Source organism: Ictidomys tridecemlineatus, chromosome 10 (assembly GCF_052094955.1).
Source record: "Ictidomys tridecemlineatus isolate mIctTri1 chromosome 10, mIctTri1.hap1, whole genome shotgun sequence".
NCBI classification, from domain to species: Eukaryota; Metazoa; Chordata; class Mammalia; order Rodentia; family Sciuridae; genus Ictidomys; species Ictidomys tridecemlineatus.
Genome location: NC_135486.1, coordinates 86927634 through 86954449, shown reverse-complemented (window position 1 = coordinate 86954449; position 26816 = coordinate 86927634). Strand labels below are relative to the sequence as shown.

The following is a 26816-nucleotide window of genomic DNA, read 5'->3' as shown; positions in this document are numbered from 1 at the left end:
CACAGACATCATGTGTTTTATATACCGTAGAATTAGGACCACTTGCAGGTTAGTACATAGTTATAAAGTATACTTGGGTTGTCAGGAAAAGCTGTGAACCATTATTGAATTTATGGTCATATTCAGCATGGCCCATTATTCTGAATAGGTCTGATTGGAATAACAACCATGAAATCAATCCAGACCCCTCATCACATAAATCTAAATGAAACTGTTCACAGACAGTGCTTCTGATATGGTCAGGGCAATACAAAATCCTCATACTAATTGCCACCCATGCATGGTTGGAATAATGATCCTGTGATATGAGTCTGCTCATAGCCATCCACATATGATGACATGAAAATGAGATCAATAAGAAACGTGATTTAAAAGTACAAAACAATTCATTTTTCATTCTCACCAATTCAATCCTTTTTTGATGATGGCAAATATTAGATTTTACATAAAGTCACTTAAATCTGGAAAGGTTTTTTGTTTGTTTTTTTCCAGATTGGTGAATTGACTAGTTACTTTGGCATTTATAAAATGCAAATTTCCACTAGTTTTTTTCTAATTTGTTAACAATTAATTATGCTAATATTTATTGAGTTGGATTTCCTTTTCTTTTTCTAACTCAGAAAGCCAATAGCAGATATCTTATAAAGCTACACAGCCAATTGAAAGACAGAAATCTACAATAAGCTGGGTTTGGTTATACAAGCCTGTATGCCTATGATCCTAGAAACTCAGAAGGCCGAGGCAGGAGGATCATAAATTTGAGGCCAGCCTCAGCCATGTAGCAAGGTTCTAAGCAACTTAATGAGCCCCTGTACAAATTAAAAATAAAAAGGGATGGGGTTGTAGCTCATGGTAAAGTGCCCCTGGATTCAATTACCAGTACCAAAAAAAAAAAAAAAAGGAAAGACAAATGTATACTGATGAAAGTGAAGAACCATTTCAGATCTACAGTAAAAGGTTATTCACAGAGGCCTTTCAATTGCTTTGGAAAAAATATGCTAAGTTATAAGAATAATAACAATAACTATAAAGAATGAGAGAGACACATTCTATACTAAAACAACTGCTACCTCTGTATTTTTTATACTCTGAGGTTCCATTTAGATTTAAAAAAAAAATTTTTTTTTTTTGGTACCAAGGATTGAGCTTAGAGACACTCGACCACTGAGCCACATTCCCAGCCCTGTTTTTGTATTTTATTTAGAGAGAGGGTCTCACTGAGTTGCTTACTGCCTCATTTTTGCCAAGGCTGGCTTTGAACTCACCATCCTCCCTGCCTCAGCCTCCTGAGCTTCTGAGATTACAGGCCCACTCATAAATTTTGCAAATGAAAATAAAATGCCTTTCAGGAAACATGTGCAATAGAATTAAATAAATAACTTTAAAGGAATGCAATATAATTTGTCTACATAAGAATCGCATCTCATCTTAATAACATGACTTAATGCAATAGGAAAAATTGCTCACACAAAAAGAACATTTTCTGGTTAAAAAGTAATAATCTTTCTGTAAAACCAAACAGGTTCCATAAAACTACTTAAATCTTAAGGAAACTATCCAGGGAACTAAAAATCCTTAGAAAAAAAATTATCTAGTTCAAAACCACCATATTCTATACCAGAGTGTGCTGCTGTCCGTGCTGAAAGATCTCCTTCTAGAAATCCACGGGGTTAGAGAAGACTACATGGGGATATTAAAGTTTTAATACTCACACTCAAGTAGCACTCACAGTTCATTTAATGTTCATTTAATCATGCCAGGCTAAGGAAAAGTGCTGGCTCTTTCACATATTTTCTCAGATCAGGTTTTCATTATACCATTTTATGGTTTAAACCATTTAAAAATGTGCTCAGGGCATTTCCCAACTACTTTCAAAAGCAGTTAAGGGAGAGGACATGCCTGCCCACTCCAGGAGCTCCCAGCAACAGGATGTTTTTGGAAGAATTCTTCAGGGTCTTCTGGATATCCCCCACCCTCCATCCTCAAGTGTTGACTCTGATATGAACTCCTGTCGAAAGGCCATCAGTAACACACTCACACGGGCTAGAAATACCTTCTTTGGGTCACGACTGGCCTGTTCTACCTTCTGACATTCCGAGAAACTGAACATACTGGCCTGAGTTAGACCGTATCTCCTGGAAAATGAGGGCAAATCTCAAACACCTCAGGGATTTATTGATTTTCCAGAAGATAAGCCCGGATGGCATAATCCAATATAAAAATGACCTCTGACCCTTAAGGACCTACTGTTGAAATACAAGGGGGTATTTTCTTGGGGTTTGATATAATCTAGTTTCATTTTGTCCTCCTTTTATGTGACTGGCACAATTCACAAGGGACACTTTGAAAAGCTGGCTAAGCAATATTCTCCTGTGTTCCAGGCCAAGGAGCCATGATTCTACAACAATTCCTAATGATGAGACCGTGATCACAAAAATTCTGTTTAGGGAATACACACACACACACACACACACACACACACACACAAATTTTTTGTACTATTTACCTTCTATCTAGTTGTACATGCTGTTACAAAAGTGACATCTGTTTTCAGCACAGGAAGCACTGATTTAACCCAAGCTAGACTATTAGAAAAGTTGCATGGGAGGGTACATAAGAGATATCTGAAAAGTGGTATTCATAAGCATATGCAAATGCAAGATAAGGTATTTTGTTTTATTTTTGATTTGATTATCATTTTAGTATGCCAAAGAGATCTCTCCAAGGTTTGTTTCACTGGGAATTTTCCCAAAGATTTTGATGTTTCTCATTTCAGAGCCTAAAGATCAGAGAACTAGCCAAAGGTCAGCATCACGTCATAGTTGCATTTGAAAGACTACTTCCTTGCTACTCAAACTTGGTCCACAGACAAGCAGCATCAGTGGCCTCTTGAAGCTTTTTCTAGATATGCAAAGCTTCATGCCCTACCTCAGACTTACTGCACTGAAATATTGCATTTTTTTTTTTTACAAGATACTAACGTGATCTGAATCCACATTAGAGGTTGAGAAGCACTGGGTGAACTCACCAGGCCACAGGTGTCAAAGATTCTGGAATCTGGCAAGTTTTATTGTCAATATTAATAATCACTGGGTGCAGCAGAAGCTGGGCATCCACAGTCACAACTGGCCTTGCTCTGTAGGGAGAAAACACAGGGTCTGAATGGACCTCACCAGCAACAGGCAGAAGCTGTCTTCCTGAAAGACAGAAGTTTGCTTCCGAAGGCTACTGTCAACATTCCCAGCTTTGTGCCAAGAATTCTGTTCTCTGCATGAATAAAGAGGGTAGCACACTCAATTAGCTACCTCTGAACACATCTGATAGCATATTACTCTAAATAAGGGATGCCGTTGGCCTATCAAGTGAAGCCATACTCACAGATCTGTTTCTTTATGGAATGGACTCACAATATTGTGACAACATTGGTATAAAATACTGCTTTACAATTTGGTAGAATATTTACATTCATGCTTGAGAAAATTCATCATCTTCCAGCCACTCACAGTACGTATTTGAATTTTACAATGTTGTTGGCTCATTGACAACGTTTTACCTCAATTGACAATGTTCTATCTGAGCTTTGCAGAATTAGCTAAGCACTTGAGGGTGGGTTTACAGAATAATTCTGTACTTAACTCAGAGTCGTGGTTCTTAATCTTGACTGCCCAATAGAATCACCCAGGGAGCTTTGAAATACAAGGCTCAGGCCACACCACAGAACAGCCAAAGGGGAACCTCTGGGGTAAGAACCACATTGGAATGTGTTTCTAACATTCAACAAAGTTTGAGAGAAGAAATGATAGAGTTAGCACCATTCTGGCCACTCAGGTAAGGATAAAAAGACCAGAGAATAAATCACCACAGAAGTGAGTGGAGTGATCTTTAAAGCTTGGGAATCACCGTCAACAGATTTCAGGATGACCGTAGGAGTCAAGGCCACCAGGTCTCAGGATGCAGTGGGTAAATCTTCTCTGAAGACAGAAGAGGGAGCTGTGACTCAGGGGTCAGAAAGTTGCTTAGGACATTGCTTTAAACAATTTCATCATTACCACATGGGGCCTACTGGGATTTTTCCTAAGGTGTTTTATGCTGTATAGCTGTACTTCATTATTTTTATTTTCAATATTGTGTTAACTCCAGTCCTTAGAAGAGCAGAGAACAAAATGGAATTAGACATGCAAGATATTTATTGTAACGATCACCTACAAGAAAAGAAGGGAGTGAAGGGAGGAGGCTTGGAGTTTTGATACCCATAAGGATGAAGGGAGGAGAGAAGTTTGAATAAGAAAGTTCTGGTGTGGGTGATGGGGTGTCCTTGGGTCAGAGTTGCCTGTGAGGGGAGTTGCATGTCTTGTAGGAATAAGCTTCTATTTATGTCCTTGTTGTGTTCAGTAGTTGGTGGGGAGCTGCTCATGGGAAACAGGGCATTGACACAAGAGCAATGGCAGATGCAGAAAGCAGCAGTTGGGGCCATTTCTCTTCAACTTTTTGTGGCCACTGCAAATCCCAAGCCCCATACTTCAAAGACTTTGGGAGTATGGAACTGATGAAGAAGAAAACCTGTCTACAGAAGGAAACCTAACCTCAGACTTTCTCTGGGAACTGACTGTATTAGCACTACCTTCCCTACATGCCTAGGGACAGCAATTTATGCTCTATGACTTTTGTCTTAATATCCTGACATAGTTTCTTAAATTCTTATAAATGTTTTAAAGGAAAGTCCAAACATTTTGAACATCAACTATCTAACCAGCTACTGTTCAGAGTACTTCACATGCAGATTCTCACTGAATTCTTTTGAACAAAGGTTACCTTATGAAATAAGCATTGCTATTCCATTTTGCAGATAAAACACCTGAGGCTTAGAAAGTTATAGGAATTTGTCCAAGGTTACAAATTAGTGAGTGTGTGGAGCGGCCTGGCTTGGATTCCATACCTGTTGCATTCGAACTGCTGATCAACACTTGATATTGCAGGCTGCCAACTCCTGGTATGTTTTATTCCTTAACTCGGTGTCCACACTTGATTATAGCAGCCAAGGTAAAGAGTAAATTCCCCCACCCCAAACTCCTCTATGAATGCACATTTCAATGATTTCCAAAGTACAAAGAAAAATTCAAATACAGTAATATTTAAAAAGTGGCTCATTTTATGATTTTCTGAGTTTCAAATCTTATTTAATGTTTCACTGGTAGGGACTGGAAGTTTTGTCATCAAGTATGAAAATAAAAATAGAGAAAGGCTAAAAACTGAGGGCCAAAATACCTCCAGATTTTAAAAAGAGCATCTGAGTATTATCCAGAATAATCAGAATACGTTTTTAAGGCAAAACAAACAATAAAAAGAAAATGTACCTAAAACCATTAGAAGAACATTTGTATAACACCAGCCACATACCTGTAAACAGCTACTTTTCCTGTTCCAAATGCACCCACAAGTAAATCTAAAAAACAGGAAAAAAAATACATGCACGGTTTATAGAAACAATCTACACGTTGAGCATCCCTAATACAAAAATTCAAAATTCGAAAAGCTTCAAACACCAAAACTTTTGGAGCACTGACATGGAATACAAGTGGAAAATGCCACACTACGATTCTTTGTTTCATGCACAAAATGATTACAAATATTTTATGAAGTTACCTTCAGGTTAGGTGTATAAGATGTATATAAAAAATATAAACCAATATCCTGTTTAGACTGAGTTCCCATACCCAAGATATCTCATTATGTATATGAAATATTCCAACACCTCCCCAAGCTGGGAATCCTAAACACTTCTGATCAGGGCTACTCAACCTGTGCTAAGCTCAGAAACATAAGTAACACATGAGCATCCTGAAGCGCTGATTGCAGAGTAGAAACCACTGAACAGGAACGAACAAACCTTTCTTAAGACATTTTGGAAAGGGTATTGGAGCTTCAGATAAACAACTAGATATGACAGGAGAGTCAACTAATATCAAATCCTCCAGGACTCAAGTGCCTGAGAAATTCATCATGACATCATTTTTCCTATCCTCCAAACTAGAGGTGCACATTCCTAGAAGAGGAAAAGGCACAAAGCAGTTCTCACTGTCCACTATGCATAGTGTCTTATGAAGCCCTTATCAGCCACAACCCTATGAAGCCAGGATTATGACCCCTGGAGAGGGATACAACCATTTGTTCTTCATAGGTAGTGTGGATGGTGAGTTTGCTTTTGGCAAAGCAGTCAGCAGTTGGTGAAATAACTGACATATATTCTAATAATCTTAAATCACAAAGTGATAATAATAAATAGCTCATATTGATTGAACATTTATTTGCCACAAAAAATTCTTCTAAACAATTTAATTTGATTCCTAACCAGAAGTTAGGAAGTCTCTATCATTAGTACAGTTTTGCAGACGAGGAAACGGAGGCTTAAGAAGGCCATGCTATAAATTTACTAAAGTTCAACAATCAGGTCAGAGGTGAAGCTTGCTTACAGCAGTAGATGATTCTGCAGTATTTGGAGGGATAGCACTCACAGTTGTTTCAGGGCTTCTCTGTGATTGGTTAGTATATTTAGGTGAAACTACCCACTTTTCTCAACCTAATTTACAATGTTTATTCTTGGTGGGAGCAATCCAACACAAATGGGAATGACATAGCTAAATCTGCAGAGTGAAATTCAGATGTGACAAAACTGGGCTTCATAGAAACCAGGGCCAACCAGCAGAAAACAGTTGAAATTATAAGTGGTTCACTTTAGTAATAAAGTAGAAATGAAAATAGAAAAAACTCAAAACCCTCCCAAAAAAACAAAAAGGAGAGGAAGGACCCTGAGTTTGTTGCTCCATATGGAAACTAATAGCCTAATTAAATTGGAATAATGGAGTTTACACAGCAGAATGATCTACAGCCACCTCAGCACCCACCTTTCCAGACAGCAAGCACCTGATTCTCCACCTGAGGGATTAACGCTTTTGGCCATTTATGAATGGAACCAGATGCATACTAGTACAGTTTCCTATCCCTCAGGCATGCTTGCTCCCCTGCCTCTGATTTTCCTGCTCAGGTGGAGCCCCAGCTGCCCATAGCAGCAGCTACCTTGATAAGAAAACAAACAAAATAAATCCTATGTCTTTCTTCCTTACTCCCTTCTCAAACCAACTACCTGTTTTCTAGTCTTTGTTTTAATATCTGCTTTGGGAAAATTAAACTTAAGACACAAAAATTCTAGTTAGAATTTGTATTTAAAAAGTGAACTCAAACATCTTTAAGATCAAAACCACAGTAAGATATCTTATAGATACACAGATTGCAACAATAGGCTCAGAATTTTGACACCAAATCTCTGCATTTAAAAAGATGCATACGCTAATATTCAGATAAGTCAAACAAAAGTCATCTAAAGAGCTCACCATTGGCGAAATGGAAGAAAACAGTAAGCAAATAGCCAACGATGGCACATGGAACAAAACTCTTTTTTAAGGGCTTAAATCTTTGAAGATACGAAGGTTTCCTAAGTCTACCAATTTTTAATATTATAAGGATAAATGATGATATCAGAACTTCAACTTTTTCAGTGATTTTTCTCATTCATTTTTGTTACATTTGCCTCTTTTAGCATATCAATGCATTTTTGCTATGTCACAGGAAAAGGAGCCACTGATTTGCAGAAACATAAACTCAGTCCATCCTGTGTAATCACAGACTCCAATATTTAGACAAGTGTAACACATGTGGCCCTGGCCTGAGTCCATATGTGTTGACCTGACACCAGACAGGAGTGCTCCATTATGAAAAGCGATTCAAGAGGAACTACAAGCTGTGCTCTTGACTCTGAGTAAGATGGCTATTTATACAGCAAGAGTAGAACTTGCATAAATCACAGGTGAATTTTATGAATGGGCTCTCTGGATGGGCAAAGAAAACAAGACTGTAAACCTTTCCAAGCAGAAATCTTTAGGTTTGCATGTCCCTGGTACTTCATAGAATAGTATGGGTTGAAATAAAAGAAGAAATCATCTTTGCAACCACATTAGCAGGTACCCTGTCAGATACAGAGTAGAGTCCTCATAAATGCTTGCTAAGTAGGGGAGTAAGTAATAATGGGATAATATACAAAAGATGAGAGGGATAAAGAAATGAGATAGTTATTCAGATGTGTTCATATAAACCACAGTTAAATTCTGCTGTGTATTTGGAGGTATTGGGATCTCCCCCCCAACACACACACACCCCAGATTCTACAGAGTAATATAGAGGATTCGTCACAACTAGATTATCATTAGAGGCGAGCATTTGAGATACCACCTGATGGTCCTCAGGAAGATAACTTTTCCTTTAGGAACTTTAATTCCTGTGCCTTAGGGTGGAAATTTTCCTTCTCTGGAAAAAGAAAATAACTGGCAAAAATAGGCCACAATTTTCTTTAAGAATGTGGCCACAGTTCTTTAGAGGCCAAGAAAACAGTTATCTACCACTAAAGTATGTTTGTCTTTTGAGACACCACCTTGGTATTGTGCCTGCTGGAAAAGGCCAGAGAATTTATAATCAGGACCTTAAATTGGTCAGATCTTTTTAGAGGAGCAGAATTTATTTGCTGGTTTGTGTTTCTAACCAATTTGTCTTTCCAAAATATGCCATTGGTTTTGATAAGCACTATATGATTTCTCTTTCTCTTTTGTGTGTGTGTCTCTCTCTCTCTTTCTATATATATATATGTGTGTGTGTGTGTGTGTGTGTGTGTGTGTATTTCATTTCATATATATTGCATATAATGTAACATTTATATGTGTATACTTTAATATATGCTATAGACATGTGTACATGTACATTTATGTGTATATGTACATATTATGTGTATAATATAATGTAACATTTATATGCATATACTTTAATATATGCTATAGACATGTGTACATGTACATTTATGTGTATATGTACATATTTATGTGTATACCTACACAGACAGAAACAATACCCTTTAAAATTCTTGCTTAATTCTGTGCTTAGGAATTTAAATGATAATCTGCAGACAAAATAATTTTTGTGCTGATCTTTGAATTCATAATTCTGAAGTTTCTTCCTTACTTTGAGATAACATAGGTCTCACGCTGTTATCTAATGTTTACTTGTCTTCCTTACAGAAATATCTTAAAGGCAGATCTAAAAACAAACAAAAGAAACACTTTGCCCTCTGTCTACATAGACACTGTTTTTTTCCACGTGCCCCCACCCCTACGAAATAACTGGCAACTAGACTTGGTTCTTTCCACTCAATCAAAAAAAAATGTTCTCCAAGTGCTCAAGGCCTTTCTTTTTGCCTCACATTGCCCGAGAAACAGAGTTTATTTTCCTTTTGGCTTTTGATGGAATAACTGAGTACTTTTAAGGAAACAAAAGGGCTGTTAGCATAAACGAAGGATCAGTTGGCAAGAAAAAAATTACCCTAAAAATGTGAGGTCATAGGAGATGTATTACACCTTTGTTTTGTATTTCATTCTCTAAAACTGTTATTCTTATGTGAGAAAGAAGAGCCAAGCCTTTAAAGTAGTGCTTGGATTGTTGAATCTGATTCCACTCACAGTGAAAGAAATCTTAGCGTTGGAAGAAGTGCTATTCGAAAACATGAGCTTTGTTTTGAATGTTTCTTTGAGGTTTGGGTAGGTGCACAAGGTACAGGGAGGAGATGGAAAGAGGAGATTTCTTGGTAGAAAGGGCACGAGGAAGAGGCAGATAGGAGGAAGAGAGGGGCCAGTATTCAAGAAGCCCCCAGAGCCACTTCGTGGGAGAAGTCTCTGCAGCCCCTCCAGCACTACATTCCATAAGCTGTCAGCCTTTCCCACCTATCACCTCCCTGGGGACCATCTTCTCACATTTCACTCCTGTCTTGTTGAAAAATGGATGGATGCTGAAGTTGATTGCTACAAATTGCTGCACATATCTCCTTTTTTTTTTCATTTTGGAATTAAAAAACATTCATTAGCCGGACACAGTGGTGCACAACTGTAATCCCAGTGGCTCAGGAGGCTGAGGCAGGAGGATTGCAGGTTCAAAGCTAACCTCAGCAATTTAGCAAGGCTGTGAGCAATCTAGTGAGATCCTGTCTCAAAATAAAAGGTCAAAAAGGACCAGGGATGTGGCTCAGTGGTTAAGCATCCCTAAATTCAGTCTCTGGCACACAAAAAAATTACTATTTTAGAATACTTCTACAATGAGAATTGCTATAAAGGACTATCAAGTGAATGAGAAACACAGGAACATATAAATACTAGTTTATGAAATGATTACAATTACTCAAAAATTACCCCTTAAACATGAACAAGAACATAGAAATCACAAAGGAATTTTAAAAATATTATCTTCTTCAGATAACATAAAAATATTCAGTAAAGTTGAAAGAAAAATGAAAGACGCAAGGAAATATTTACAAAGTGTATGCTCGATCGAATGCTAGTTAATATTTTAGTGCTCAGTAGAATGAATGGTACCTAGTAAAAATGAATGCTAATTATTATTGTCATGCCTAATTAAAAAACTCATAAAATTAATAAAACTATAAACATTCTAATAAAAAGATTATTCACATAAAAACTTATGATCAAAATATATTCAACTTCACTAGTCATCAAAGGAGTTCAAAGCCAGCCTCGGCAAATGCAAGGTGCTAAGCAATTCAGTGAGACCTGTCTCTAAATAAAATACAAAATAGGGCTGGGGATGTGGCTCAGTGGCCGAGTACCCCTTCACCACTGAGCTCAATCCCTAGTACCAAAAAAAAAAAAAAAAAAAAGATATAGAACAATCAATCCATCATCCCAGAACAATCATCCCCAAGCAACTCTGCAGTCCAACCTGCCTTGACACCTAGCGCCTGGCATCCTCTAATCTGTTCCAGAATGACATGTATAGTATACAGCCATTTGGATCTGGCTTCTTCCATTCTCCTTAGTGTGTCTGAGATTCAAACATGATGTGTGTTGGGAGTTCATTCCACCTGTCGCTAAGTGGTGTCCCAATGCATGTGGCACTGGATGACCCATAATCTGACTGACCATTCTGGCTAAGAGACCCCTGAGTTATTTCTGGGTTTTGAAAAGTCACTGTACATACTTGGATACAGGTTTTTGTGCATCTACAGGCCAATTTTCATCTGCACATTGTCTCTTTTTTTTTTTTAAAGAGAGAGTGAGAGAGAGAGACAGAGAGGGAAAGAGAGAGAGAATTTTAATATTTATTTTTTTTTTTTTAGTTCTCGGCGGACACAACATCTTTGTTTGTATGTGGTGCTGAGGATCGAACCTGGGCCGCACACATGTCAGGCGAGCGCACTACCGCTTGAGCCACATCCCCAGCCCTGCACATTGTCTCTTGTTGAATTTCTCTAAAGCCTTTGAATCCCTCTTTTCAATGCAGTGTAGTATTTCAAGTGGAAAATTAATGAATGAAAGGTAAAAACTAGGAAGTCTACCTTCTGGTCTACTTTGCCACTGGCTTCTGAACGACCTTGGAGAAGTCACCATTGACTGCCATTTCTCTGATGAAGCCTGTAAGGGTCTCAGATGAGAAAGCCAAGAACTCAGGAGAATTTGTTGGGAGTGAGGCAACTGTATTCTCTGTGCTCTGATGTACCATCCAGGACTCTCCTTAGTCTCTTGACACAAAATTCCTCCTGAGGTGGGGGTCTTTTCTTGCCTCTATTAAGGTAAGGTCAGTTTCTGACACTCTCCCTAGTTTTACCAGCCCTGTATGTGAGACCCTGCATGTCACCTGTGCAACTTGGCTTCACCAACTCATGGTTCCTGACTTGGCATTTCTGCTGCCTTCACCCCACACAATCACCTCCAGGCACTGCCCATAACTGACTGGACTCCACTTCTGGTAGCCTCTTCCCCTAGCATCCAAATGTTTTTAAGATGAATGAAGGTTGTCAATTGGAGTCATTTACTTGCACCTACCAAGGTCTATTTGCTTTCATTCGATGATGATATTAAGAGAAATAACAGGACTAGAGACATGGTATGAAATGCTGTGGTTAAAGATGGCATGTAAATCTGGCAATGTCCCTTTGGAAGTGGGTTATGACATTGGTGTGTTTGGAACTAGAAAAACAGCTCTTGTCTGTGGAAAGGAGGCATTTAGATAAGTCTCCTTAAGTCTGGCAAATGTGTTACTCTAAAAATAGAGGCTGTCTTTCTTCCTTGCTTTTTTATTGCAACAAAAAAATATTACTGAGGGGAAGGTTATGAGTTGAGGAAGAAATGTTTGAAAAAAAAATGCATGATTTTATCCCAGAAAGTAATAATCCTAACAATCTGTCTGAAATGCTTCCAAATGAACTCTGGAGAAAAACATTTATGAGCTTGAACATGGTATTAGGTTGCAACATTCTAATTTACTAAGCGTTTGCTTTCCTTTAAAAAAAAATACCACAAAAAAGTAAGAGCGAAATATCAAACGATGAGTCTGCCTTATGAAAATAGTTTTCTATACATTATTAACATCCTGTGGCTGCAAGGATTGTTTCTTCCCCTACTCTGCTCTATTGATCCACTTGCTGAATTCCATGTCACTGAGTCAGAGGCATTTCATTTTGTCCTTGTCGTGGCCACACCAATAAACAATATGGGTGCTGTCCAGTCAGTTACTGAATATCTCAGGGAAAAGTTTGTTTCTGTAAGACCAGGGTCATTTATACGTAGCTGCCTATGGGGAATGGCTTCATACTCCAGAAGAGCCCAGCAGCTCACTAGACACTTCCCTTGACGTCCAACCTGATGGAGAAACTCCTATGATTGGAACCTCATGGGGTTCATAGGCTTGCAAAGTGCAGTGGGTTGAATTGTGTCCATACCCAAGTCACATGTGGAAGTTCTAACTTGTAGTACTTCAGAATGTGTCTGGATTTGGGGATAGGGTCTTTAAAGAGGTAATGCATTAAAAATGAGGTCACATGGGTAGGCCTAATCCAGTAGGACTGGTGTTATAAGAAGAAATCAGGACACAGACACACACACACAGAGGGGAGAGCCTGGGAAAAACGCAGAGAGTCAGTGGTCAGTTAAGAACCAAAGAGAAAATACTTGGGAATCAACCTAACAAAAGAGGTGAAAGATTTATATAATGAAAATTACAGAACCCTAAAGAAAGATATAGAAGAAGACCTTAGAAGATGGAAAAATATACCCTGCTCATGGATAGGCAGAACTAACATCATCAAAATGGCGATATTACCAAAAGTTCTGTATAAGTTCAATGCAATGCCAATCAAAATCCCAACAGCATTTCTTGTAGAAATAGATAAAAGAATCATGAAATTCATATGGAATAATAAACGACCCAGAATAGCAAAAACAATGCTAAGCAGGAAGTGTGAATCAGGCGGTATAGCGATACCAGACTTCAAACTATACTACAGAGCAATAGTAACAAAAACAGCATGGTACTGGTACCAAAACAGGCGGGTGGACCAATGGTACAGAATAGAGGACACAGTAACCAATCCACAAAACTACAGCTATCTTATATTTGATAAAGGGGCTAAAAGCATGCAATGGAGGAAGGATAGCATCTTCAACAAATGGTGCTGGGAAAACTGGAAATCCATTTGCATCAAAATGAATCTGAATCCCTATCTCTCGCCATGCACAAAAGCTAACTCAAAATGGATCAAGGAGCTTGATATTAAATCAGAGACACAGCATCTGATAGAAGAAAAAGTTGGTTATGATCTACATACTGTGGGATCGGGCCCCAAATTCCTCAATAGGACACCCATATCGCAAGAGTTAACAACTAGAATCAACAAATGGGACTTACTCAAACTAAAAAGTTTTTTCTCAGCAAAAGAAAGAATAAGAGAGATAAACAGGGAGCCTACATCCTGGGAACAAATCTTTAATCTACACACTTCAGATAGAGCCTAATAACCAGAATATACAAAGAACTCAAAAAATTAGACAATAAGATAACAAATAACCCAATCAATAAATGGGCCAAGGACCTGAACAGACACTTCTCAGAGGAGGACATACAATCAATCAATAAGTACATGAAAAAATGCTCACCATCGCTAGCAGTCAGAGAAATGCAAATCAAAACTACCCTAAGATACCATCTCACTCCAGTAAGATTGGCAGCCATTAGGAAGTCAAACAACAATAAGTGCTGGAGAGGATGCGGGAAAAAGGGCACTCTTGTTCATTGCTGGTGGAACTGCAAATTGGTGCAGCCAATTTGGAAAGCAGTATGGAGATTTCTTGGAAAGCTGGGAATGGAACCACCATTTGACCCAGCTATTCCCCTTCTCGGTCTATTCCCTAAAGACCTAATAAGAGCATGCTACAGGGACACTGCTACATCGATGTTCATAGCAGCACAATTCACGATAGCAAGATGGTGGAATCAGCCTAGATGCTCTTCAATAGATGAATGGATAAAAAAAATGTGGCATTTATACACAATGGAGTATTACTCTGCATTAAAAAATGACAAAATCATAGAATTTGGAGGGAAATGGATGGCATTAGAGCAGATTATGCTAAGTGAAGCTAGTCAATCGTTAAAAAACAAATACCAAATGACCCCTTTGATATAAGGGGAGTAAACAAGGACAGGGTAGGGACGAAGAGCTTGAGAAGAAGATTTACATTAAACAGGGATGAGAGGTGGGAGGGAAAGGGAGTGAGAAGGGAAATCACATGGAAATGGAAGGCGATCCTCAGGGTTATACAAAATGATATATAAGAGGAAAGGAGGGGTAAGACAAGATAATACAAATGGAAGAAATGATTTACAGTAGAAGGGGGAGAGAGAGAATAGGGGAGGGGATGGGAGGGGAGGGAGGATAGTAGAGAATAGGACAGACAGCAGAATACATCAGACACTAGAAAGGCAATATGTCAATCAATGGAAGGGTAACTGATGTGATACAGCAATCGGTATACGGGGTAAAGTTGGGAGTTCATAACCCGCTTGAATCAAACTGTGAAATATGATGTATTAAGAACTGTGTAATGTTTTGAAAGACCAACAATAAAAAAAAAAAAAGAAACAAAGAGAGAGCCTTGGACACCTTGATGTGGGGTTTCTAACCCCCACAACTGGTGTTCCTTAAACTACCCTCTCTGTGGTACTTTGTTATGGCCGTCCAAGCAAACCAATACCCTAAGATAGAAATGTGCAAATTTATAAAAGAAGAATAAGGGAAGGGAAGAACATTTACACCAGTGGATTTCTGTGCTGGGCATGCTCACTCAGCAACTCTTCACCCACCAGGAGCACCCACCAGGAGCCGGGCCTTGCCCTACCTAGGCACATAGGGGGTCTGCGTAGCCAAGCACACAGGTACTCCCAGCACTCCATGTACTTAGTGTCCATCAACCAACTCATCAATGGATCATGTTGAAAACACAGACCAGGACCCACTGAATCAAAGTCTCTAGTAAGACCTACATCTTCTTAATTACTCCTATCCTGAGGAAGATATTATGATTATTAGATCCTTCCCTAGCGCACATTTGAGTAAGGGAAATAGTACACATTTCTACAATTGGTGTGTGAGGCAGCTGTTAGGGACAGAAAGGAAAGAAACGGAGGAAGAGAAGAACTGGGCATCCCCATATGAGCTTCCCCTACTCCATAATTTCATCTGAGGCCCGGCTAGACCCCAGGCTTTTGTTGTTTTTGGACTCTCTTATGAGCATCTTTCAGGCTTGATAGATTTTAGGTAACAGGCACTAATGTCATCACAGGAAAATGTCGGTAAACTTTGTTCAATGGTTACCCTACAGAAAGAACAATATTTGGTGACAATATTTCCAAATAGAAAGGACTGACGGGGATTTTCTCACTGTGTTGATTATTTTGAAAGTTGCCTAGCTCCCATTTAGAGGTGGTTTTAGACAGAGATCACCTGTGTCAACGCTTATAGCATAGAAACAGATCTGGAACAAAGGACCCAGACCTCAGCCTTAAAGCTTGATTCATTCCACTCCTCCACCTCCATTTGGCCAGTAGAGTTAAGAAAGAAGAGCAATTGACTAACAGAGTAGTTTGAGAGTTTGCAAATTGTGTCCACAACAATTCTGAATGGTGGGAGTTTGGTCTAGTCATTTTTCTTGTATGGTTGGATAAACTAAGGTTAACAGGTGTAAGTATGTCCCAGGCTTCAGAGTTGGTCCATGATGGATGAGGAAAGGATCACATGGGCCCCTACCCCTGGTGTGGTGCTCTTCCCATTATGCTGGCTACTGACTCTCCTGATCCAGTCACTTGAGCAGCAATTGGCACCTAAATACCCAGCTAACTAGGAGCAAGAGTTGAACGCTTGGCAAGAACGAGCCTGCCACTTTGGAGCCTCTTGTGCTCCCAAGAGAGGAATACCAAAGTTTATTTTCATCATCTCTATTTATATTTTCATACTCATTCTGTACAGGAATCACATGGTTTGCTGGTTAAGTAGGGTTGGAAGGCATTGGTGAGGTAAAGAGAGGAGAGTAATAATTTATGCGCAAAGATGTGTGGTTGTGAGGAAGTTGGTCTGTTCATTCATTTAGGTCTTCACATTATTCATTCTATCAATCATCCATTGATGTACCCAGTATTGACCAGGGGACATTTATATCAGTCACTGTTTTGAAGATCAAGATTCCAAAGTGAGCAAAACCAAATCTGGCCTAGCTTTCAGTTAATATTGCATCCAGTCTGGTGGGGTGAGAGACATTCATTTCGACTTCCTGAGGAAGTGACATTTGACCTGGGTTCCTCAGTGGGAAGTGAACTTCTGGGAGAATGGCCAGGGTGCACAAAGACTGTGACACAGAGGGATGCATCAAGAGAATGACACTAAAAGGTGATTTAAAATTTGCATATTAACAAGTTAAAAATGACTTAGAGAAAAAATGGTCAGCGGGAAGGTAGAAATAATGTGGGATTCTAATATGAGGACAGCTTATTCCAATTCTTTCCCTTTCCTCTCTCCCTCCTCCTCTCACTGAAAGGAACCATGGCAAGGCAGCACGTTTTTATTAACTGTATCTTTGAAAGCAAGATGAAGGGTAAATGATATTTTCTCCTACTCACTGATGCCCCATGGCAGAAATATGTAGTAGCCATATATAGTCAAGAATTCACTTATCTGGTGAGGGAAATGTGCTATATTTTACTACTTTTAAGTAGGATATTATTTAAATCTGCTCTGAAGCAGACTCTAGGGTGAATCATGTATGAAAGATTATTATTTGTGGAAAGTCTTGTTTTAGAACATGATTCAGGCGTGTGAGAAGGTTTGGATTTTCAATTTAAGGTCATTGCTGTGTCCTTGATGGAAGGCACCATATTTCAATATGGCTGCTTCATCAAAGGTGAACCAGGGGAACCATAGATCTTCATATCAGAATAAACAAAACAGAAATATCTGTTGCAGAGATATGACAGTTCCCAAGATGTCATGTTTTAATCTAAGCCTGGGGAGAAAAAGCTCAGCATACTATGCTATTAGATTTGAAAATAATTGCAGATAATATTCTTTTGGTTTTTCATAAATGCAATTTTAACTATAGTCAACAGTTATTTTCAAGCTCAGTCTGTGAATTTCCTCCTTGGAAAGACATCATAAACATAGAAGATGAGTGTGTTTGTGGATGCCTGGGCACTAGTATGTGGGTATGCCAGGTTCATTTCAGCTGTACATAGAGCAATGATATAACTCTTACCACAGAGGAGTCAATACAGCTTGAAATCAATCATGGTAGCGATATGTACACTGTGAAAATTGGTAAATTATACAAACCTTAACTTTTTCTTTTTTTGCTCTGGAGAGTTGGTTGTTAAACATTTTCTGCAACAAACTCCTGAGTATAAAGGCTCATTTCAAGTTAATGAGATGGACAGGACCTCTTAAAGGCATGCAGGATGCTCCCCAGCTGTCTGAGGGGTGGGAGGCAGGGCAATCGTCCGCCAGCTCTCACCAGCAGGAGCTGAAGGTGGACCTGGACTTCTCCCTTCCAAACACTTCCAGCTGAACTCAGTTGATTCAGTGCATCACTCTCACCTGGGAGTCTTTAATGTTTTCAAACTCAAGTTTCTTTTCTCTTACAACTCATTCTTCTCATTGCCTAACATCAAAGTCCTTAAAACATAATTTTGAACTATAAAAGATATTGCCTTTTCTCATTGTTTTCCTAAGAGTATCAATTATTCAACATGTTATTCAAGGCCTTTAATTATCTATCCCCAATTTACCTTTCAACTTTATTTCTCCATTTATGCTCCAATTAATTTGGATCAAATCACTTCCAAAAACTGCCTTGGAATGATGGAAAGAGAAAATCGCAACTGAGCAGTAATAATTTTTACAGGTCAGACTCGTCAGTGGATGCTTGGATTAGTGGACCAAAGTATGATGAGAAACGAGATATTTGTATAGTCTCATAATAGCTCCTCAGAGATAGGGGGAAACATCCTGGGAAAACCTGGCTGATAGCACCCTTAGCAAGTGATTGAAGTGCCAAAGTCAACAGACATCATCTCATGCCTCTAGGCACACGATACGGGGCACAGCATGACCTGTGTGGCATTCTTGCCAAATATACAGCAGCTCAGTCTAATTGTGAGCAAACATTTGGCAAACCTAAATTCAGGGACACTCTTAAAAACTGGCTAATACCTTCAAAAGTGTCAAAGTTGTGACAGCAAAGAAAGACCAAAGGGACTGTCTCAGAGTAGAGAAGACTAAGCAAATGAGATAGTTAAATGCAACAAGGAATATTAGATTGGATCCTGGACTTAAAAAAAAAAAGAATATGAATGGAACAAATGATGTAATTATGTAGAATTTCCAACAGATCAATTTGATCAGTTAATATTTCATTGTACTGCAGAGGTACAAGATGTTACTATTAGGAAAAGCCAGGTGAAGGGATTATCAGCTTTTCCAAGAATTTTTTTCCAAGCAACAGTTAAGAAAGTCTTGTATAATTTTACTAAACTTTTTTTTTTTAAGATAAATCCTTAGTAATCCACTCAAAATTGCAAAGCAATCTGTGGAGGCAGAATATCTAGGTCTTTTTAGAATAATAGAATCAAAGAATTTTAGAGTTAAAAAAATTTAAAAAGAAATGCAATTCATACATCTACTTTACTTCTAGGTAGGAAAGGCAAGGCCTAGAGAAGTTGAGTTATTAACATCACAGTTGGGAGAATTGGTTCTAGAACTCAGGCCCTTTAAACTCCCAATTCCTTTTGACTTCTACTTTATGACATTACTTGATTCAGGTCCATGAACTTTTCCAGTATAATTAATTCAATTCAATCCAAATTCATAAGATATTTTTATAAGAAATGTAACATTCTAATTTCTAATATGTTTATAATGAAATTATGAAAATCTTGCTCTAAAGGAATGCAATGTTTTGCTTTTCATACAAACTTGAGGAGCAGTTTGAGAAGTGAAAATAAACTTTTACTACAAGATTTGAACTTGGTTCAACTAAACTTGATCAATCTCATGGAAGCTCAAAGTTAATTAAAATGCATCATTCTCTTCGGGTAAGCCCTCCCCCCTCCATTTCCTCTTGTATATAGACTCTCTCTTGTTCACTTATTTGCTTACCACACACACACACACACACACACACACACACACACACACACACACACACATACACCTCATTAAAACAGATGATGGGTCATTTTATTTCACTGAGTGTAATTGTATGAAATGACTTCATGATATAATCATTGTATATTAGAGGTCTGAATGAAACAGTGATAGTCTTGGCATCCAGCCCACGTTTTCCTTCAGTTTTTATTGCCTGAAAGATTTCTGCTCCTCAACAAAACCTACCCTTCCCTCTCCTCCACCCTCTCATGTCTGGGCTCTGCATTTAGCAGATGGTGTTGTTATGCAATTATGTTTAACGGGATTAAACTAGATCATTGAATTTAAAAAATCCTGACCATCACAGCTGTTTTTCCTCTGAAATGCTTTCATTCAATTAATGTGTGTAAGACATCCTTCTGGTCAATTCTAGCTTTCCAAGGAGCATCAACAGGGGAACCTAAATACATCCATATTTTGAATAAGAAAAATAACTTGGGTGCTAGAAATGAAAATACTTATGACTCCTATTTCCGTATGTGTGCCCAGTGACAATATTTGTTACCAAAAAATGTCTAAAAAATACTGGGTGAATACATTAGACATTTAGAAAATGATTGCCCATGTTTCTATAATCAAATCTCCATAAATCTCCCCATGTCTGTCCTTGAGACAGTATTTTTCTCAGGTATCCTGCTGAAAACTCCAGGTGGTCTTTTACAGTCACCTCTTTTTTACTTTCTGCTGTTCTGCTTTCTACTACAGCCGATAAGTCCAGTACAGTCTATTTTTCATTTACACTGTTTCGTTAGTTCCTTTCCTTCAATTCCCATTGTTACCGCACTAGTTCCCACCTGATTTATATGTAATCAAATATTTTTCAATGGCTAAGGGGCTGAGAGGGAAGAGCGTCTTGTCTCCCTGGCCCCCTCTAAAGCTCAGCAGTAAGGAAAGAGAGAAATACTTGGTCTCTCATCTCCCACTTTAGGGTAGGAGTGAAGAGGAATGGTAGTGGATTTTGTCACACTGTGCTAGCAAACTTATGATCTTATGGGGGACCTTCTACTGAGGGTCCAGCAACAGGAATTTTTTGAATGGTTCTCCACCCAGCAGGGTCCCAACAGATATATCCTTACTCTCATATTCCCAATTGTCTGGGGCAGAAGAAGCAAATGTGGTCCTTTACATTAAACTTGGAGACCATGGAAGTTTGCTTATTTGAGCAAAAGAATATCAACTAGTTGTGTATAGGAAAAAGAATGCCTCCAAAATATATACAGTTTTGTTTTAAAAAGTTGTTTGAAGAGCTGCTATTTATTAAACAAATTCTATATAATCTCACTGTAACTTAAATATATGATCTCATTTTATATCATAAAGTTATCTCCTTCCATTTTCACACCAATATATTCTTGTCTATTTCTATATACAAGAAAACTGAAATTCAGAGAGGCCAAGAACGTTCCTTACTCTTACACAGCTAGAAACCAGTGAGGTCAAATTTGAAACCCAGGCTGTTTGTTTCTAACATCCTAGACTGCAGTTCTTCAAAATCATATGTGAGCCCAACGTGACTGGGAAGTAAAGTGGTTTCTATTCTGTGAGTGGCGATCAAATTTATTTTCTTTGCTATTCTAAGCTATTCAGGACATTTTGTAAAAATCCTCTCCCAACTTAGAAAGTGCAACCCACCCCTCTCCCCCACCCAAGCAAAGTAGGTCTTTTTAGCTCTATACTACCAGATAAGGACATGGAAACTCAAAAATGTCAAATAACCCATTGAGTGCCAATTGAACCAGTGTTGGGTGGGAATTCAAAATCAGGCATCTGGTTTCCCTTTCCCTGATGGAAGTCTTTAATAAGGTTATTTTTATATTAGTTAGATGTTTTCCAAAAAGAAAGAAGTCTTTCCACTCTCCTGCTATGTCAAAACATATATACAAACAAATATATATATATATATATATATATATATATCTGTATCTGTGTGTATGAAGGGATAATGATAATATTCTAATGGATGTGCCCTGTATGTATCTTCTATGCAGTGCTAGTATGCTTTGGACTTATATCAGTAGTTATAATTGCTATAATTACAAAAAATATTAACAATATAATTGACTCCATGCCTGAGATCTCTGGCATTCTTCCTTCCCAAAACAAGAAGACTGAGTGGTCCTGCTAAAAGACATAACATATGTAGGTTGCAGAACAGATCCCGTGACAATCCAATTCTTTCATTTTGACACCAGCCTGTTCTCATCTATAGAAAGGAAACTGAAATTCAGAGATGTCAAGAATTTATTACTCTTATACAGCTAGAAAGCAATGGGGTCCAATTTTAAACCTGGGCTGTCTGTTCTCATCATCCTAGAATGTATAGACATACATCTTTTTACATGTCCATGCTTTTAGTTAATTCAGGTATCAGGTGAACTGATTTCTAGACAGTGTATAAGATGAAACAGCTATAATGCACAATAAGCAAACATAAAGCATCACGCTCATCCCTACTCTTTCTCCATGTAAATAGCAGCCAGGTTATGTAAAGAACAGGTAGAGTACTGTGCTATCTATGAGTGGGGCAAAGGGTATGCTCTGCATTATTCGAGGTGGTTCTTCACAAGCTGCCAAGACAGTGAGTACAAAGAAGGCCAACACTGCAATCTGTTTCTATCTGGCTGCTCACCACTGTAGTACCTCAAATGGGGAAAACATGCCGGTTCATTCTCAAGAATGGGAAAAGGAGCTGTGCTGCATGTCATCACTGTTGGGAAGCACCATCTCTTAGGTGTGTTCCATTTCATAATGATTCCAAGTGGTTTGACTTGTGTCAATTCAGAATCTCTAAACTCTTTGTCTTTGCATTTATTTCCTCATAATCCTGCAGGTAACCAGGCAGATGCAGTCATGAGATCTGGGATTTTTGTTTCTGGTCTATTTAGAATGGAAGAACTGGAACAGGGCCACTGAGAACACGTGACTTTGAAAAATGCATGTGAATTTTAAAATGTGCCCCTACCCCTTCTTGAGTGGAAGACAGGCTTAAGGAATGCCCCAGAATATGAATCTTCCCCCACTTGCTCCTTGGCTGGTTATAACCTGTACATCATTTGCAGCAGCCCTGGTCCTGGAATTAGCTCAGTTTCTGGAAGTAATCAGGGGAACGGGAGATGCTTGTATATAGGGCTACAGGGCCTGTACATTCTCTTCTGGTAATGATTTTAATTAAGACCAAATGATTATAAAATTTCTAAGGGCCAACAATATTTTCCTCATAAAATATTTTAAAATTCACAAACATAATATTCAGCAACATGTTGATTTTTTTCAAGAACTATATTATTGTGTTCCAAAAAAAGACTTGCACTTGCAAAATTTAAGTATTTCATAAATTTGCAAATTCTTCCCTTCTATGGATTGCATGGAGAAAGGCAAGAAAAGAGCCAAGACACAAAGAGAATTATCTCTCAGTTCAGTGTGAAGATTTATCCTTCATGTCTTGAACATGTAATTGGTGGAACTGAGAAAAACTAACACTGAGCATGTTCAGAGGGGTCAAGAAGCTTTGAGCAAGGACTCCAGAGGGTAACTCACTGACAGAGAAATCTTGCTGAATCTGAATTATTCCTAACTGGCATCAAGCACAGATACCACTTTAGCCTCCACTCCCTCAGCACCTGGAGATCTGGCTGAGACCCATGCCTCCCACTGCTTGGGGCATCCCACCTGTCCCATGGGTGGGCCAAGTTATCCCAGACTCACAATGTTTAAAAATCATTATTTTCTCCACATTTCTGGTCCTCCTTCGTATTTTCTGTTTCAACAAATGGCACCACCAGCCAGCTAGTCACCAAAGCCAGAAAACTGGAAGTCATTATAAAAGCTTCCCTCTCCTTCATCCGTTCCCCATGAACAGTTGTCACCCAATCCTGTTGATTCCATGTCCCAACAAGCTCTTCAACCATTTACTTCTCCACATCTGCATTGTCATTCAGGGGATCCAGGTCACTGTGAACTATACTGGTGCGACTCCCTGCCAATCCCTCTTTACACCAAGCCAAAGTGAAACTTCCAAGTGCCTTCTCCTTTTCCTCATTAGACACAAAATCACAAATGGTGTCTCCATCGGACTCCAGCCTCCTCCTCTCTTGAGCAACACACTGGCTATTTGATCAACACACCCTTCACTTCCTTTGCCTGGTGTCAGGCAGAGCCATTCTGTCTATCAAGTGCCCTGGTACTGAGAGTGAGGGAAGGAAGCCTAAGACAGGCCTAAGGAATAGCAAGAACTTTCTAAATTAACTGTTCACCTAAATCGCAACCCAGGAGTTGAATTTCATTAATCACTGTGACATATGTTGGGTAGGAATAACATAAGGGATCTAGATTTTTGAATTATTTAAAATTAAAATACATTATGCAGGAGATCCCCTCTCCCACCCTCACCCCCTAAAAAGTAAAACTAAATATCATTGACTATACTAATATATCTTGACCTAGGAAAATAACTAAATGTTCTTGACATTACCACAGGTAGAAAGCACTAGTATACGACATAATAGCAAATCCTCTTTGAGCCCACTACAACATCTCTGTTGGTGTTGTGAAAGGTTTCTGGCAAATTTATAAAAATGTGTAATGTTATCCTTTTTGCCTAATCCCAGAGGAGAAGAGAAAGCCAACATATTAAAATTAATGATGTATATTTAGGCAGTCAGCTTATTGGACTCTTGCCCCAAACCAGAGAAAACCCTGAAAAATATATGGAAACATATGGAAAATTCCCAATTAGGGGAGGCGCTGGTGGGAAGAGACAAGGTTTCAATAAATAGCTGAAGCTGTCAGTTAGCTATTAATGATTTCTCAGCATTTATTGAAACCATTTAAAAATAACCAACATAAAAATAAAAAGTGAACCATAAAACCAAGGAGCCTTTTGTTCTTTACTAAAAGTTCTGATTACTGAAATAAACCTTGAAGACAAACCCCTATTTTGATGTGGAATGCATAGAACATGAATTATCTATCAGCACTTTATGAATTTCAATTTGAATTAGGTAATCAAGAAGAGTTTATGATTCCCATCACGAACCACTTTTTTTGGTTTTTTTTTCCTTAAAATATTCTGTCTATCTTTGAAAGCTCTAAAATGTGGCTGGAAAATATTCATGCTCTAAAAACATGAGTCTTATGACAGACAATGTTGAGGCTCATCTATTGATTAATTGGAACTGTGAGCATAAATGGGAATTACTGGGTTAAAATAAATTATTCTAGAAAGGTATCTGCTGTACACTGTGTTGGTCAACAGAGACAAAATTACTGCAGGGTTTCAGTGAAAACTGGGGCTGCAAAGTTGATAAGCTCTACGTTGACTGCAGCTTTTTAAACCATCTTGCCTCTATAACGTTGTCTCTTGCCTGGAAAGGGAAAGTTTGTTTTATTTTTCCTTCAAATTCTTATGAAAGTGTTTAAGCTCGACCTTCGTCTTTATGAGAGAACTGCTTACACATGATCCACTCTCCAGAGAATGGACTCTTGCCAGGAAGCAGACTCTCACATGGGAAAAGGAAGAAAACCTTACCTGGGTAATCATTCTTGTCAATGTCTGAATCTCCTCTTAAAGAAAAGCCAAATCCGGAAGGGATGGTCTGGGAGGCCCACGCTCCTTGCAGAATCTGGGACGCTCTGGTGTTCAAGCCGTTCTCATTCCCATTGTAAATGAGCACTTGGCCTCTTTGATCCTTGCCTGCAAAGGGCACACCGACGGCGATGTCTACAAATAGAGACATAGAAACATACTTTGAAATAAAGAAGAATGTTTTTTTTTAAAAAGATCAATATTTTGAAATCCAAAGGGTTTATTACATTTTTCAGGAGGATTCAGTAGTACTGCAGCAACAGAAAAATCATCTGTTGCCTTTTATCCATCTGACAAGTATTTATTTATTACATGTTGGGTGCAGTGGGTACAACAGTGAGTGGCACACTCAGTCTCTGCCTGTGTTCAGAAAAAAAATGTATGCTCTGGTGCAGGTAACGGACAATTTGAATGGAGACATAATCAAAAAATATCAAAAGTGATGAATGCTGTGTAGAGAATCTTAATGTTGATATAATTGGAAGTGGTGGGAGTGTTGTTTTAGATTAGGTGACCAGAGATGGCATTGCCGTGTCTGGCAGAGAAACTGAAGCCTAGGGACAAGGAGGAACCAACCACATGAACCTTAGAGGGAAGAGCACTCCAAGTGAAGTCACCTGCCCAAGGATGAGCTATGGGGGAGCTTGTTAGGGAAGGGGGAAACCAGGTCAGATCACAGACCACAGGGCAGGTGGACCAGATGAAGCACCTTTGTGAGTACTTAAGAGTTGTTTCTTTTGAAAAGGAAAGAAAAGAAAGATAGAAAGAGAGAGAGAGAGAGAGAGAGAGAGAGAGAGAGAGAGAGAGAGAGAGAGAGAGAGCGCCAGCCCCTTGTGTTTAAAGATGAAACTGTTAAATGGTTACCCAGTCCTATGAGCTAGGCAAGACCCATTTAATAGTCGAGGACATTGGGAAACCTAGAGAGAACCACGGTACCTGACTCCCACTCACATATAGTTTACCTGCCTCACTGTTTTGCAGGTTTTTCCTGAGCCATAAGTATAAATTCATAGTTGTATTTGAAAAAGAATACCCCAAACATAGTAACATAAGAGGCCATGGCAGTGGACCATGGTGGTGTCCCTTGTTTGTAACATTCCTTCATTTCTCTTTGTTCCTAGGTCAAAGAGGATACGGAATGAACTAGGACTCGGTTTCAATTACATTCATGAGGATTGTAAGTCTGCTTTTATTCAGCAGGTCAAGATAAAGGATCTCAGAATTCAGATCTCTTAGAAGGGACATTGTAGTGGGGTAGGGTGAAGGCACTCTTCCTTCTCTTCCTCGGAGTCAGTGCCTTGATTTCTGTCCCCTCCGTTAAGCTCAGGTAGAGTGGCATTATTTTACCTACTCAGGACTCCTGATACCAAGGCTCAGAGGCTAAGGCCCTTTTGATGGGGTTAAAAATGCTTCTTTTAGCTCCTAAATGTATCATAAAGGGTTTAAGAGAAAAAAATATGAATACAACCACTCATAGATGATTGTACATTATTATTTCACTTAATAGGAAATAACGTACTGTGAGCAGCAGCAAGTCACTTAAAAGGGAACTTTTCTTTTGTCAATTCGTGCAATCATAAGCTTTTAGTATGTTTTCTG

At 38.7% G+C, this 26816-nt stretch overlaps 1 protein-coding gene across 2 annotated transcripts in view; it reads right to left on the bottom strand.

Moving 5' to 3' along the window:
- The window catches only part of Itga8 (integrin subunit alpha 8), a 168619-nt gene that overhangs the window by 77769 nt on the left and 64034 nt on the right, over window positions 1–26816 (bottom strand). For both annotated transcript variants that reach the window (XM_078023365.1, XM_005330865.5), the window contains exons 13-15: window positions 25161–25352; window positions 5398–5443; window positions 3029–3136 (exon numbers count right to left, since the gene is read on the bottom strand). In XM_078023365.1, coding sequence (XP_077879491.1) covers window positions 3029–3136; window positions 5398–5443; window positions 25161–25352 — 346 coding nt within the window. The remainder of the gene's footprint in view (window positions 1–3028; window positions 3137–5397; window positions 5444–25160; window positions 25353–26816) is intronic.